General features: G+C 38.9%; 8 protein-coding genes across 14 annotated transcripts in view; 2 read left to right on the top strand and 6 right to left on the bottom strand.

The window, feature by feature from the left end:
• Positions 1–13,550, bottom strand: part of LOC129790865 (UNC93-like protein) — a 1,060,245-nt gene that overhangs the window by 29,717 nt on the left and 1,016,978 nt on the right. The gene's annotated exons all lie outside the window — the stretch shown is intronic.
• The window catches only part of LOC129790850 (cleavage and polyadenylation specificity factor 73), a 566,536-nt gene that overhangs the window by 29,717 nt on the left and 523,269 nt on the right, over positions 1–13,550 (bottom strand). The window lies entirely within an intron of this gene.
• On the top strand, positions 15–3,854 carry LOC129790904 (nuclear distribution protein nudE homolog). 2 transcript variants are annotated; one of them, XM_055828741.1, is made up of 5 exons: positions 15–582; positions 650–826; positions 1,207–1,313; positions 2,937–3,113; positions 3,473–3,854. In XM_055828741.1, the coding sequence occupies exons 1-5, from the start codon at positions 99–101 to the stop codon at positions 3,578–3,580; spliced, it is 1,053 nt and encodes a 350-aa protein (XP_055684716.1). In that variant the 5' UTR covers positions 15–98; the 3' UTR covers positions 3,581–3,854. The 2 variants fall into 2 exon arrangements, with proteins under 2 accessions (XP_055684716.1, XP_055684717.1); XM_055828742.1 differs by lacking the exon at positions 2,937–3,113.
• LOC129790912 (uncharacterized) lies at positions 4,164–5,619 on the bottom strand. Its single transcript, XM_055828753.1, has 3 exons — positions 5,495–5,619; positions 4,596–5,391; positions 4,164–4,530 (listed from the first exon to the last, which is right to left on the bottom strand). The coding sequence occupies exons 2-3, from the start codon at positions 5,348–5,350 to the stop codon at positions 4,344–4,346; spliced, it is 942 nt and encodes a 313-aa protein (XP_055684728.1). The 5' UTR covers positions 5,351–5,391; positions 5,495–5,619; the 3' UTR covers positions 4,164–4,343.
• LOC129790910 (uncharacterized) lies at positions 6,311–7,820 on the bottom strand. 2 transcript variants are annotated; one of them, XM_055828751.1, is made up of 4 exons: positions 7,700–7,820; positions 6,800–7,600; positions 6,645–6,737; positions 6,311–6,582 (listed from the first exon to the last, which is right to left on the bottom strand). In XM_055828751.1, exons 2-4 carry the CDS (start codon positions 7,558–7,560, stop codon positions 6,522–6,524), a joined length of 915 nt encoding a protein of 304 aa, XP_055684726.1. In that variant the 5' UTR covers positions 7,561–7,600; positions 7,700–7,820; the 3' UTR covers positions 6,311–6,521. The 2 variants fall into 2 exon arrangements, with proteins under 2 accessions (XP_055684726.1, XP_055684725.1); XM_055828750.1 differs by having other exon boundaries at positions 6,311–6,737; positions 7,700–7,819.
• LOC129790922 (transmembrane protein 41 homolog) lies at positions 7,883–9,354 on the top strand. Its single transcript, XM_055828767.1, has 4 exons — positions 7,883–8,214; positions 8,284–8,413; positions 8,481–8,609; positions 8,680–9,354. Exons 1-4 carry the CDS (start codon positions 8,193–8,195, stop codon positions 9,185–9,187), a joined length of 789 nt encoding a protein of 262 aa, XP_055684742.1. The 5' UTR covers positions 7,883–8,192; the 3' UTR covers positions 9,188–9,354.
• LOC129790905 (uncharacterized) lies at positions 9,294–10,754 on the bottom strand. The gene is made up of 3 exons (XM_055828743.1): positions 10,259–10,754; positions 9,606–10,190; positions 9,294–9,533 (listed from the first exon to the last, which is right to left on the bottom strand). Exons 1-3 carry the CDS (start codon positions 10,632–10,634, stop codon positions 9,442–9,444), a joined length of 1,053 nt encoding a protein of 350 aa, XP_055684718.1. The 5' UTR covers positions 10,635–10,754; the 3' UTR covers positions 9,294–9,441.
• Positions 10,910–12,833, bottom strand: LOC129790868 (uncharacterized). The gene is made up of 3 exons (XM_055828677.1): positions 12,544–12,833; positions 11,332–12,466; positions 10,910–11,263 (listed from the first exon to the last, which is right to left on the bottom strand). Exons 1-3 carry the CDS (start codon positions 12,646–12,648, stop codon positions 10,959–10,961), a joined length of 1,545 nt encoding a protein of 514 aa, XP_055684652.1. The 5' UTR covers positions 12,649–12,833; the 3' UTR covers positions 10,910–10,958.

The raw sequence follows: 13,550 nt of genomic DNA, 5'->3' as shown, positions 1-13,550 counted from the left end.
GTGTGAGGAATTGTAATTTATTGCGAGAATAGGGGATAGCGCGTGGGCAGGACAGTGAGAAAGGCATTTCATGGTCAAAGCAACAACACACAACAACAATGGACAGCCCAAATGAGAATGAAAATCAGAGTATTCAGTACTGGAAGGATCGAGCGACGTATCTGAAGCATGAACTGGAGGAATTCACAGAGAGCAGCCATCAGCTGGAGCAGGAGCTGGAGTACCAGCTGAAGCTGAAGGAGGAGCAAATTCGGGAATTGCGTCTGAAGCTCAATAAGCAACAGCAGGAAAATGAGATGATGCGCCTCAAGCTGATTAAGAGCGAGAATGAGATCACACAGCTGGATGGGAGGTACCAAAGTGAAAAACGCGAAAAGGAGGAGATGCACAAGTACACGCGAGAGTTGGAACAGAAGAATGATGACCTCGAACGGGCACACAGGATCGTCACGGAATCCCTTGTGGAATTAGAGAGGTCCTTGAACAAGGAGTACGAGAAGAATGTGATGCTGGAGGTGGAGATTGAGATGGAGAAGGAGACAAAACAGGAGCAGCTGCAGCGATGGATGGATGAAACAAGAGGTAAATTCCACTTAAGTGCCAAAAATTTCTTTCTTTGTGTATTTAATCCTTCTTCTCTTCTTTGCAGATTTGAAGCAAGAACTCAAAATCCGTCAGAAGCCTGTTAATAATAACAGTCAAGCTGAGGGGGGTGTCTCCACGGAAACACAGACAACACCACGTTCCAGAGGTGCCGCAGAAATTGTGGCTTCAGCCGTTCAAACACTCCCGGAAGCCTCCGTTCGTCGAGACAATTCCATAAAACGTAAGATATCTTTTGCCTATGCCACGGTCAAACGTTCCTTCAGGCCTGCATGCATTTTCCCACGGGGCTCATAAATAACAAAACAAAGAAAAGATCCCCCAAGAAAGCCACTAAAGTGCCATCAAGGTGGACCCAGAACTTTTTTTTTGGGTCAAACACCACCGTATTAGCGCACACGTTTTACTTTTAATTTTCTCTTTGTTTTCTTTTTACACCAATAAAAGCACGATGGGCTCTTTTGGTCTTATGTTTTATCTTTTTTTTTCGCTCTTTTTTGGTTTTTATTTATTTTTCTTGTTCCTTTGCACACTAATTGTTTTTTGTTGCAAATACTCTGTTGTGCCGCAATGCATTCCTTAGATTTTCTTCATGTCTTGCAGAATCGACGATGGCGTCAACGGATCGCCTGAAAAATGGGAATGCATTGCCAGCGAGCACCAGGACAACGGCTCTGGCAATTGTGGCGGATCTCCTGCGTCGAGTCAATGTAGGTTTTCCCAGTTACATCCCACCTGAATGCTCCCATTTATATCGTTCCAAAGTGCAACATGAGAGCAGCCTGAGTTTTTTTTTATTTGAAGCTTTCAGTGCACTTTGGGCGATTTTTTTCGTGAATTTTCAATCTTTGGTGTCGGTTTGTTGAGGTTTCTTTTCGTGATTTTTTGAGGGTGGATTTGGTTTTCTTTGGCCTCCAGCCAAAAATGCACTTAAAATTCTCTTTGGACTCTTTAGGCTTCCCCCAATGCAGTTGTGATTATTTTTCCTTTTTGTTGCATTTATTCAATGTAAAATTATCGCTTCGTTGCCAAATTAGTGTCTTTATAAACCCTTTCGCGTTTTTTGGGTCACGCAAAAGAAGCCAAAAAAGACGTTTTGACTGAGATTGGGTTACCACCTCACATTCCCTCGTTAGGCAATGAAATTTATTTATTTTTATTTAAAAAACTTTGTATTGGTTTTTATTTATAAGTTTCGCTTTTTTCGCGAACTTTTTTTTAGCATAAGGGATCGACTTGAGTCTTTTTTTTAATTCAGTCCTAATTTTACTTAAACCAGCCTTCAGTTTTATTAATTGAGCTTAAGTTTCCTAAATCATGCTAAGGTAAAGTTAAGTGCATTATAGATCTAGCCTGTTTTAACAATTAAAATCTTAAAAGCTTTATCTTAAACAATTGTAAATTGAGAAACATCTCAAAAAATGTAAGTTTAACTTAAAAACTTAAGCCTAAAGAAAGCTAAGACGTTTATTAAGCCAGCCCTATTTTTTTTTAAACCGAACCTTAGTTCCTTTAGGTCAGACTTTTAAGAAGAATTCGGTCTCATTTCAGCCTGATCTAACCTTGAAACCTTAAAAGCTTGGCCTTAAAAAAAGTTAAGTCTAGTCTACAACAAAGGTCTTAGGACTGACTTTAAAAACTTAAACTTAGTTTGAAGAATACTGTAGTTTAACTTTAAAAAGTTTACTCTGGTTTAGAAAAACTCAGATCTGACTTAAGAGAATTTTCCTTTAGCTAAAAAATCGAAACTTCCTAAATTACTGAGTCTATTCAATTTTCCGATTTTTTAATTTTCTGATATTGCTGAAAATTAAAGCAAAAAATAAAATAAAATTGTGTGACCCGGAGAAATTTATCCTAAACTCGCAGCCCGGAGATCAAACCTAAAATCCCGAAATCTCCGGGTGAAACCCCCAGGTAACCATGAACTGAGAAAAGTTCTCTGAAAGCATCCACAGAATAAATATCGTGATAAAAAGAGCGTTAAAGGGTTAAATTGAGGTAGAATGGGGGGTTTAAATTTATTGGCTTCTTTGAATCAAATTAACTTTTTATACCCTAGATTATTTGAGCTTTCAATGTCACGGAAGCCATAAAATTGAATGGTTTTTCAATTATGTAAATTAAACCTTCTTGTGCAACATTTTTCAAGCATTTAACCCAGATATTACACGTTCTGTGCAATATAGAATAGAATTTAAAACTTTGAAATATCTTCTTTAAAAAATAATCACAGCTGTAGGTAAAATTATCCTCTGTGTGAAAAATCCCTTTTGTGTGCATGCAAAATGTAAAAAAAAGTGCTATGAGTATTATAGAAGCCACCATTGCAGCTCGAGAGCAAATTGCTGTGCTCAACTTGCAAGAGATTTCGATGTTCGTGTGTCGTTGATCCATCAAATATTATTCCTCCACACACTTCTTCCCCCATTGAGAATGCATCAGATGAGACGAGATCGAGCAATTGGTTTCTGGAAAGAATCCAACAGACTACAAGTCGCTTAAATAAGGTTTGCCACCCAAGAAAAAAAAAGAAAAACTTCTTCTGCCCTCACACGCCCACTAACCCACATCATAATTTGGCTGCGAAATCAGAACAAGAAAACAGAATAATGCGCCCTCATTTTTGGATCTAACGACACTCGACTGATTCTACTATTGACCATAACTCTTTCCATTAATATTTGAAAATTTTCTTTCTTTTATCACTCTGTTGAAAAAAAAAAATGTGAAAAACTAATTTTCCAAAGCGCACATTTTTGCTAACATTCCGACATTTGTGCGGAAAGGTTTCTTTCTGCTTTTATAACATTTATGAACTTTTGGCTAATGGTCTTCGCCCACGATTCTCTTCTGCATTTCCTTGCAGACAATCGATGCCACGCTTAAGGAGCTGAAGCAGCAACCACGGGGAGCAGATGAGAGTCATCAAGTAACGAAAACAGCATCATGTGATAATAATATTCATATAAAATGAGAGATTTCACCTCCAAATCTGCGGAAATCAGTAGTGTGGGAGGTGCAAGCAGTATATAACAAGAATTTCAACTGGAAAAAATAATCCAGAGCCCATATTTATTTATTTTAATTTTTTTTTAAATAAAAACACACACTCACCCCCTTTATTGCGATCTTCTCGTTACTATATTGAATGTTGTGTAGTACAAAGAAAGAAAAAAAAGTGAAAGAGCAGTATGAACAAAAGGAGGAAGGAGTATTTGCAAATAAATGTGTAGTAAAATTGCTGAAAATTTTACAATTTTCATCGTCACATATTGATATGGTGAGGATCAGATCATGGATTTATGATGTAGCCATAGATCCTTTCGATCCTTTTCACATATGCGGATGATATTTACACTACAGGGTGCTCTTTGGTTACGATCAGAGAGTGAATAATTACGGCAAAAGGTGAACTAAACCAAGACTGTAAGATTTGCGATCTTTGCAGAGATCGCGATCGCAGGCAAGACTGCAAGATCAAAATTATAACCCAAAAATTTTCTTTCTCATTTTAATTACTCTATATTAATATTTCATTTTTATTTAAATAACCCTGTATTCTGCCTCTTACAGTTTTTTTTCTAAATTCATTTCAGTTAAAATTAGTTAAAAAAAATAGTTTTTAGGTTTCTCGAGTAGCGACAAGTTCATTTTAACGTTTTCCCTCTTATAGAATCTTGATATTTAACACATCATAGACTTCAGCTTTCTAAGTAAGTAGTCCCCAAGTCCTTTTATTATTGGTGTGCAGAACGCAGCGTAATATACTCTGCAATATCCAAGGGAATGGTGCAGTAGTAGCCCCAATAAAAGTCGATCCCTTTGCCGTACATGTACCCAATTAATGCTGGATTTTCTTTCCAAATATAGTCACCATCTCTTAGGTCAATGATCTTCAGTTTTTTGCAACAGTCTGCCAGTCGTCTGCAAAAAAAATTATAAATCTTACATTTCAGGATTAGAGTTAAAATCTAATCATGCAAGCTCACATTAACAACCGATAAAGGTTAACATTGTCCCAAGACTCGAACTCAATTATTTCCAAATTTTTGCAAGATGCAATGATAGTTTCAATCAGTCCTTCTTGATGTTCTGCAGAAATAATCGGAAAGCCAATCTTTGTTAAATGTGGTTGCTTAGAGATGAAATCTTTGATTCCCTGAGGAGTGAGGCCTCCAGTGAATTCAAAATCAATTTCCTTTAGATTATTGTTGTTTTGGCTCAGAACACGGAGGAATTTATCGTCTACACGAAGAATGCTTCTCACTTTCAGTACAACAAGATTCTTGCACTGTAGTAGCGGCTGAAGAGCTTGTTCCAAATCTGCGCCCCAACAGTCGAGTTTAAATACTTCCAGAAGAGGATTGTTTTCCAGAAACTTGAAAAGAGTATCATCTGCAAGATAATCATCGCCATCATCCCACTTAAATTGCCAGGCATTGCGACATTTCAGCATAATACTGTGCTTCAACGCGTTTCTAGATGTATTGATTTCATCGCCACCTAAGCTCCACCCACAACCCGAATCTGTAAGGTCCACTATCCCAAGATGTGCAAATCCAACATCATCCACCAGTTCCTTGCAATAGCGAGAGCAGCTGCGCAGGGCAAACAAATCCTTAGGTGTGAGATATTGTGCGATCGTAGGCATCAAATCTACTAACGGAAGATCCAGAAATTCTCTAGCCTGTTTCGGTACTTCCGGTGCTTCTTCATCAATTGCCATTTCTTCACGTTCTTCCATTTTTTTCGTCTCTGTTCTTCACGTTTTTCCTTTTGATTTTTCTTCAATTTTTCATGGAAATATTAATGTTATTATAGAATTTTCAACTTCAGTAACTTGTAAATTACAAGATGATTAGGTACAAATAATAAAACTATTACTTACTTTTAGGACGCTTTTTCACTTTACAAGTTTTACAGAAAAGACGCTTCCGACTTCCGACGCTTCCAAACAGAAAAAACCTAACCTCACTTATTGAGCGCGTAAGTTTTATTCTTCTTCTTTTTCTATCAGACGTACATACGCCAGCCGAAAACGACCGCAAAATGACGCATGATGCTATGCAGGAAAATCATGTCAAGAAAGAATGATCATGACATTTTTTCCTGACATTTTTTTTGTCATTCCATCTCACTCCCACTAATGTATTTTCCTATCTTTCGTCTTTCTCTCACGCATGTTTCCGACATCTTTTTTTCATGGCATGCTTTTTTCTTGCGCACAACATGTTTTTATTTCCTTGAATTTTCTCAACATTTGGGGATATTTTCCTCAAAGAAAAGTGAAAATTGGCTTTGCTGAAGTGTTCTCAGTGCCCGCAAAGCAGTGAGAAGTGGAAAATTATAGTCATTTATCGGCCAAATATGTGAAAATGTGCGAAGTGAAAAATCAAAACATTCTTTTCCGGATAAATTTTTACGAGATATTGTACTTTTCTGGGTTTTGACCACACAGATCACTTCTTGCGGGTTTTTTGGACCTTCCTACAGGTCATCTGCATACGGAATGTCTGATGATTATTTGCATTAAAGGGTGCTCTTTGCTTGCGATAAGAGGCTGAATAACTATGGCATAAGGGGCATAAGGTAAACCAAGCCAAGACTGTTGAGACTATCAGACTTGTGCTCTTTTTATAGAGAGATCGCGATCGCAGGCAAGACAGCAAAAAAGATCGCAATAATAATTTTTATAATTAAACAAAATATTTATTTCATTATTCAATATTTCATTTTTATTTAAATAGTCTTGTATTCTGGTTCTTAGTTTTTTTTAAATTCTTTTCAGTTAAAATTAGATAAAAAAAATAATTTTTAGTTTATTAGTTTTTAGATTTCTTCAGTAGCGACAAATTCATTTTAACGTCTTCCCTCTTATAGAATCTTGATATTTAACACATCATAGACTTCAGCTTTCAAAGTATGTAGTCCTCAAGTCCTTTTATTATCGATGTGCAGAATGCAGCATTATATAATCTGCAATATTCGACGGAAAGGTCAAAAAGTAGCTCCAAATAAAGTCAATCCCTTTGCCATACATGTAGCCAATTAATGCTGCATTTTCTTTCCAGTTATAGTCCTCATCTCTCAAGTCAATTTTTTTCAGTTTCTTGCAACACTCCGCCAGTCGTCTGAAAAAGTTAATAAATCTTACATTTCAGGATTAAAGTAAAATCAAATCATGCATGCTCACATTAACAACCGATAAAGGTTATCATTGTCCCAAGACTGGAGCTTAATTGTTTTCAAATTTTTGCAAGATTCAATGATAGTTTCAATCAGTCCTTCTTGATGTTCTGCAGAAATAATCGGAAAGCCAATCTTTGTTAAATGTGGTTGCTTAGAGATGAAATCTTTAATTCCCTGAGGAGTGAGGCCTTTGCTGAATTCAAAATCAATTTCCTTTAGATTATTATTGTTTCGGCTCAGACTACGGAGGAATTCATCGTCTACATGAAGGATGCTTTTCACGTTCAGTACAACAAGATTCTTGCAGTGTAGTAGCGGCTGAAGAGCTTGTTCCAAATCTGCGCCCCAACAGTCGACTTTAAATACTTCCAGAAGAGGATTGTTTTCCAGAAACTTGAAAAGAATATCATCCACAAGGTAGTCTTCATTCCACTTAAATTTCCAGGCATTGCGACACTCCAGCATAATATTGTGCTTCAACGTGTTTCTAGATATATCGATTTCATTATTAGAACCAGAGTTCCACCAGTTCCACCCACAACCAAAATCTGTAAGATCCACTATCCCAAGATGTGCGAATCCAACATCATCAACCAGTTGCCTGCAATAGCGAGAGCAGCTGCGCAGGGCAAACAAATCCCTAGGTGTGAGATATTGTGCGATCGTGGGCATCAAATCTACTAGCGGAAGATCCAGAAATTCTCTAGCCTGTTTCGGTATTTCCGGTGCTTCTTCATAAATTGCCATTTCTTCACGTACCTCCATTTTTTCGTCTTTGTTCTTCCCGTTCTTCCTTTTGATTTTTCTTCAATTTCACATGTAAATATTAAAGTTTTCATAGAGTTTTCAACTTCAGTAACTTGTAAATTACAAGATGATTACAAATAATAAAACTATTACTTACTTTTAGGACGCTTTTTCACTTTACAAGTTTTACAGAAAAGACGCTTCTGACGCTTCGAAACAGGAAAAAAACCTAACCTCACTTATTGAGCGCGTAAAAGTTTTATTCTTCTTCTTTTTCTATCAGAGGTAATTTTGCACATCGCCAGCCGAAAACGACCGAAAAATGACGCATGAATGATTTTTCTAGTGTGCGTGTATTGAGTTGTGTATGTGTGCTTAGGGGCAAAAAGCAAAATATTCCATTTTTCTAGCAATTTACCAATTTTTGAGCATTTTTGCGAATTTATTTAGATAAAATTTTACATCTTTGACCCCAGAGGTATTCCAAAATACCGGAAAAGAGGTCAGGAAACTCGATAAAAGGCGGAAAAGTGAAAGTGAAAACGAAAGTGAGGTTAAGGTTTCGTGTGTTTTCACTTTTTTTCACGGAAGCTGAATTTCTTAATTGAACGTCTAATTTGCACTTTTTCTGCAAAATCACTCACGCAAAAATGAGTACGGAGATGAAGACAGGTGAGTGGTACACGTGAGCTGTTTTCTTGACCTTGAGAAATTACCTTGAGGCACTTTTTTGCATTGCAGATTCAGGGCAAACGACAAATCGTCCGGAGGACATGTCCACGAAGAATTCCCTGCTTATCCTTGCCGGGATATTTATCACAAGCGCCGTGGCAATGTTCTATGTCTACCTGATGTTTCCGGAGTTGGATGAGTAGGTTGATTTATTAACATTAGAATGGGGGACAGGGTTGAAAATCTGTGCGTATGAATCCTTGCAGATCTGAGAAGGAGCACCTGAGGATTCCGTGGGATATTGAGGATGCAAAGCTTCTTGGTTTGGTGCTGGATCGATACAAGGATAGATATTACTTTGAAGTCATGTTTGGGATCATCCTAGTCTACATTTTGTAAGAATATTTTGTAGATTTTTTAAAATTGTCTTTCTTGACTAATTTGGATTTTCTTGGGGTGTTGCAGTTTGCAGACATTTGCAATTCCGGGATCACTTTTTCTCTCAATACTCAGTGGATTTCTCTTCAATTTCCCGGCTGCCCTCATCCTCGTGTGCTTTTGCTCCGCCCTGGGGGCCACATTGTGTTACCTGCTATCTCAGCTTGCCGGTCGTCGCCTGGTTCGACGTTTCTTGCCCGAAAGAGCTGCACTGTGGTCACAACAGATCGATAAACATCGTGGGAATTTGCTTAGCTACATGCTCTTCCTCCGTATGACACCTTTCCTGCCCAATTGGTTCATAAACCTCGTGGCTCCCGTGATAGGAGTACCCCTCTTCCCATTTGCCTTTGGGACATTCTTCGGGGTTGCTCCACCCTCAGTGATTGCCATTCAAGCAGGAAAGACTCTCCACACGATGACAAGCTCAAGTGATGCATTCTCTTGGACATCTGTGTGTGTCCTTGCCGTCTTTGCTGTGCTCTCCCTCGTTCCCGTTCTCCTAAAGAGCAAACTAAAGGCTAAACTTGAGTAAAAAAAAAGCCCCCAAATGGGCACGCTTCAATCTCCTAAAAACAAAAGAATCCACACCAAATGTATTTTTTAGTCGAATTGGCCGAGGGAATGAGCACGCACGTGAGTTTGTTTCCTTATCACTAGAGAAAAATATATTATATTTTGAATTTTTGTTGATGTAAAAGATCAATGTGCTTTGGAGTCGTGAGATGAGTAGTGAGTGTTGGTTTGCGGCAATCACGATTGAGCAAGACTAGGAGTTTCATCGTCGAGTTAGCAGTAGGAGCCCACGTAGGCTACTGACGTGGCCGATGTGAATTCATCCGGAACCGATATGGGGCGCCAGTACCACCAATCGTAGATAACTGCGGGGAAAACACACAAAAAATTTGAAATAAAATTTAAAACAAAAAAAAGGAAGGAAAATTGATACTCACGCACGTAGGACGTGGGCAGTCTTACTGAGAGCGTCCGGCACTTTGAGCGACATTCAGATGTGGGCCGGAGGATGAATGTACGCGTTCCTGCGGCCTGGATGACGAACACATTGGAGCACTCCATGTCCGGGAGTCGGTACGGATTGGCGGCAGGTGTGTCAATCATGAGGAATCTCTCGAGCGCCATTCCCGTCTCAGGTAGACGCTGAGGGCGCGGGAAGAGTTGCCTGAGGACGCGTGCAGGGTGCATCCTGTTGCAGCGCCAAATGCTGTGACTCTCCGCCTGGAGGGTGGTGTTTAGGAAGTCATTCGCCAGGTCCACCATGGTGCGAATGTCATGATTTGATGAGAGTACACGGAAGGCATCTCGTCGGAAGATGGCTTCATTGGCGAGGAAAATCTCATAGATATTCGCCACTGTGATCGTCTTCTGGCTACTCTTGAACATAAAGGGCTCCCCCGAATGTGTGATGTCGTTGAAATTGGTGAAATCGAGCACATTGGCAGCCTCTGAGCATGGTGTACAATCTAAATCGGCCACCTGGAACAATGGATTCCCCAGCAAACACGCTTCATCGTAGAAATCTGCAAGAAAATCAACCACATCTGTCCAGAAAGACTCATCTCACGCACACACACCTCTGTAGTCTCACCTGTGAGTGTTGGGTATTGTGTGATGATTGGCAAGGTAAGCTTTCGCCACAGCTTCATTCCCGGATAGATGTGTGTCTGGATGCGACGCAGGAAGAGGCTGTAGGCTTCGTGTTTGTACGACAGGCAAGTATACGCCACTAGTAATGTGAAAATCCACCATACAATCTTCCTCTTCCTGTCCAGAACGGACTTTATCAGCAAATTCGTGCTGTACACGTAGCTAGCAAAGGTGTAACGATTGAGATGCGCCATCAAGAAGTCTGAAAAGTCCATTTCCGGGGGCGCTACACTCCGCAGTCGGTTCACATTTTCAATGTATTTGCAAATTATTTGGTATTTTGTCATATTATCGAAGTTTGTGTCCAGATCTACCATTTTCACCCACTTTTAGCGCCACAAATCTACTGTAAATGCAAAAGAAAATGCAATAATTCTAATTTTTCTCTGAGAAAAGCAAATATTTTGGTTTTTTTTTCACTCGGCGAACTTTCGCCTGTTTTTGCCGTCAAACCTTTTCATTTTCCCAGGGTTAAATTTTAAATTTAAACAACTTCTTACCGTTATAACGAATTTTTGTCTTTTCTAATATTTTCCAGAGATTTTCCGCATTTTACTGACTTTTACTTGATAACTAGTGTTAAACAAACAAGAATAGTACAGAAACATTTATTCTATCGCATTGAATGCATGTAATTTTTGTCAAAAATAGTGGACAAGCGCAAAAATAAAGATGGCGGCGCTGTAGAAGAGTCCCGTAATGAGGAAAATTGTTCCAAATGTGAAATGCGCGAGAAATTGGTTGGTACAGAAGGTGAAAATAAGTACAAAGTATCCGCTGACTGCGGAAATGTAGCTCTGTGCCACCCTCCAGGTGATTTCATCGCCAAATTCGGCAATTGTGCACTCCCTGAGAATTCGTTCTTGAATTATTTTTATTCCTTCTCCAACACCCAGGAGCAAGATGCCCAGACGCAGGAAGAAGATGGTCCGAGATGCTTGAAAGACTGAAAAAATGAGAAAAATGTAGAATTCGCGTTCATTGGCTTGCTTTATGGGTGGATTTATGACCTACCTATGCATCCTACGAATTTGCAAATTTCTCCCACAATATGCCAGTATTTTCCTTTTTCCTGCAAGAGATCCTCCATCCAGATACTACTAAATGTGATCACTACAATGGGAATAGCCATGATGGCTAGTATTGTGCTGGATTCCAGGGAATTGAGATGAAGAGTATTGTTGGCTGTGAAGCAGGGCAAGCCAGAGATCACGAGGATATGCACAAAAATCCCAAATGCTTTGAGAATTACTCCTGGTAATATTATTTGGCGCCCAAAGAGGATCCTAAAAGGATTCACAAATAATTCTGATAAGATTTTCCGACACTCCTGCCAATATTCTCGGAAAATTTTCCATTTTTTCATTCTAAATTTCTCCAATGAGTCTTGTTTCTTCTGCAGCATTTCCACGGAATTCTCACTAATTTCATCTTCCTCGGGAATTGTATCCATTATTTCAACTCCCTGACTCGTTAAATTCTTCATTGGAAGATCATCATCATCATCTTCCCCATTATTGTTGATCCCCATTAAATTTCCCCACCTCTTCATGCTATTTGGAGCATTTACATCCATCATTGGATCATCCAGAGCCACGGATTTGTACCTCACGAGATTGTGGACAGACAGCTGGAGTTTGGAGCGCGATAGGATGAGTCCCAGTGGTAAGGTGTGAAGGACAATGGATCCCAAGAAGAGGATCCCCATTTGTGCACCAAAACTTGTGCGAATTTGTGCCAGAAGAAGCGGAAAGAGGAGCTGACTGAATCCCTGTGATGCTCCCTGAACGACATCAATTACATGTGAATTATTTGCACCAAAGAGTCCCTGAAGGATCTTCCTGAGAAGTGCTGTAATTACAAATGCTCCAATCCCACCGAGAGGTCCATAGAAGAGGGAGAAAATAATATTCCGCTCATTGAAGAGGAGTCCTGCGAATCCTGCAGAAATTACTCCAAATGCCAGGACAAGGGATCCAATCGTGAGGATTTTTCTTAAATACTTCCTTGAGATGTAATCATCTGTGTCCACTAAACATGGTTGCATTATCATTTGAATTGTCACGAAGAATGCTGGTGGTGAGATATTCTGTACTTCTCCACATTCCATAAGGATCCCATAGGCAAGGAGGGGTAGTTTGACGAGGATCTGTGAAACAATTAAATTAAATTAATGGGAGTATCATTTTGCACCACAACAACAACCACTCAAAACAGCAAACTCACGAGCATCAGAATGGTGAGCACAAGCACTTGATATTTGCGAAAAAAGGAACCAAAACGAGATGATTTCGGTGCTCTGGCGCATTCGCAATCCCTTTCAGGCTCCATCGTCTCCTGGTTTCCTTTTGGGGCACTTTTACATCTTCACACAAGAGAGGCGTAGTCACCCCAATTTGGCCGAAAAAACACTCACCCGGGACAAGAGAATGTGGCCAAGTAAATCAAAACATGAGGCACCAATGTTAGATTTCAAGTGATTTCCCTCTTATCTCCCATGCAGATACTCATGCTTTACCAGGCTATATTGGATTCCCCGTTGTATTTGCGGGCTTATCGCCATCCTGTGTGGGTCTAGCTATTTGCTCTCTGGTGAGAGAATTTATCTTGTCTACAGAGAATTCTTCTTTTTTTCAGTTGCATAAAAAATCAAGAATTTGCTGGATTTTATCAGAAAACAATTTTTTATTTGATTTTTTTTTGGTGTTTCAAACTAGGGTGAATAGAGATTAAGAGCTTAGTGAGAATAATGTTTTAACTCGATAGTTTTTGCATCATGATCCTCTTATATGTTGCAAAGCTTTTAATGTAAATCAGAAAGGATTTATGCTTTTTATGATTTTTAGATCTCAGAACTGGTAAAAAAAATCTTTTACGGACTTGTAGTTCTTGAAATATTCAGCTTCCGGGACTTCCGGATAAACTTATTTTTATCTTTAATACAAAATTTCTTTTGTTCTTTAAGAAGATTTATCACAAAATTTTATTCCAAAAACAGAAAGAAATCTTTAAGATTTTTCGGATTTTTACATACCATTTAAAAATGTGAAATTAAGATCTGAAAGAGCAAAAAAAACGTGTAAATATGCCTCAACTGACCACATGTGTCCATTTACTGAATTTTTACCATTAAATGAATTTAATTGCCCGACTGTTATTATTTCTTCTTTTCCCGCTACTTTTTAAACTTGTTTCATAACATTTTTACGACATTTTATTTTATTTTAGTGTAA

The sequence above is a fragment of the Lutzomyia longipalpis genome, chromosome 2 (assembly GCF_024334085.1).
Source record: "Lutzomyia longipalpis isolate SR_M1_2022 chromosome 2, ASM2433408v1".
NCBI classification, from domain to species: Eukaryota; Metazoa; Arthropoda; class Insecta; order Diptera; family Psychodidae; genus Lutzomyia; species Lutzomyia longipalpis.
This window is presented reverse-complemented; position numbering and strand designations above follow the sequence as displayed.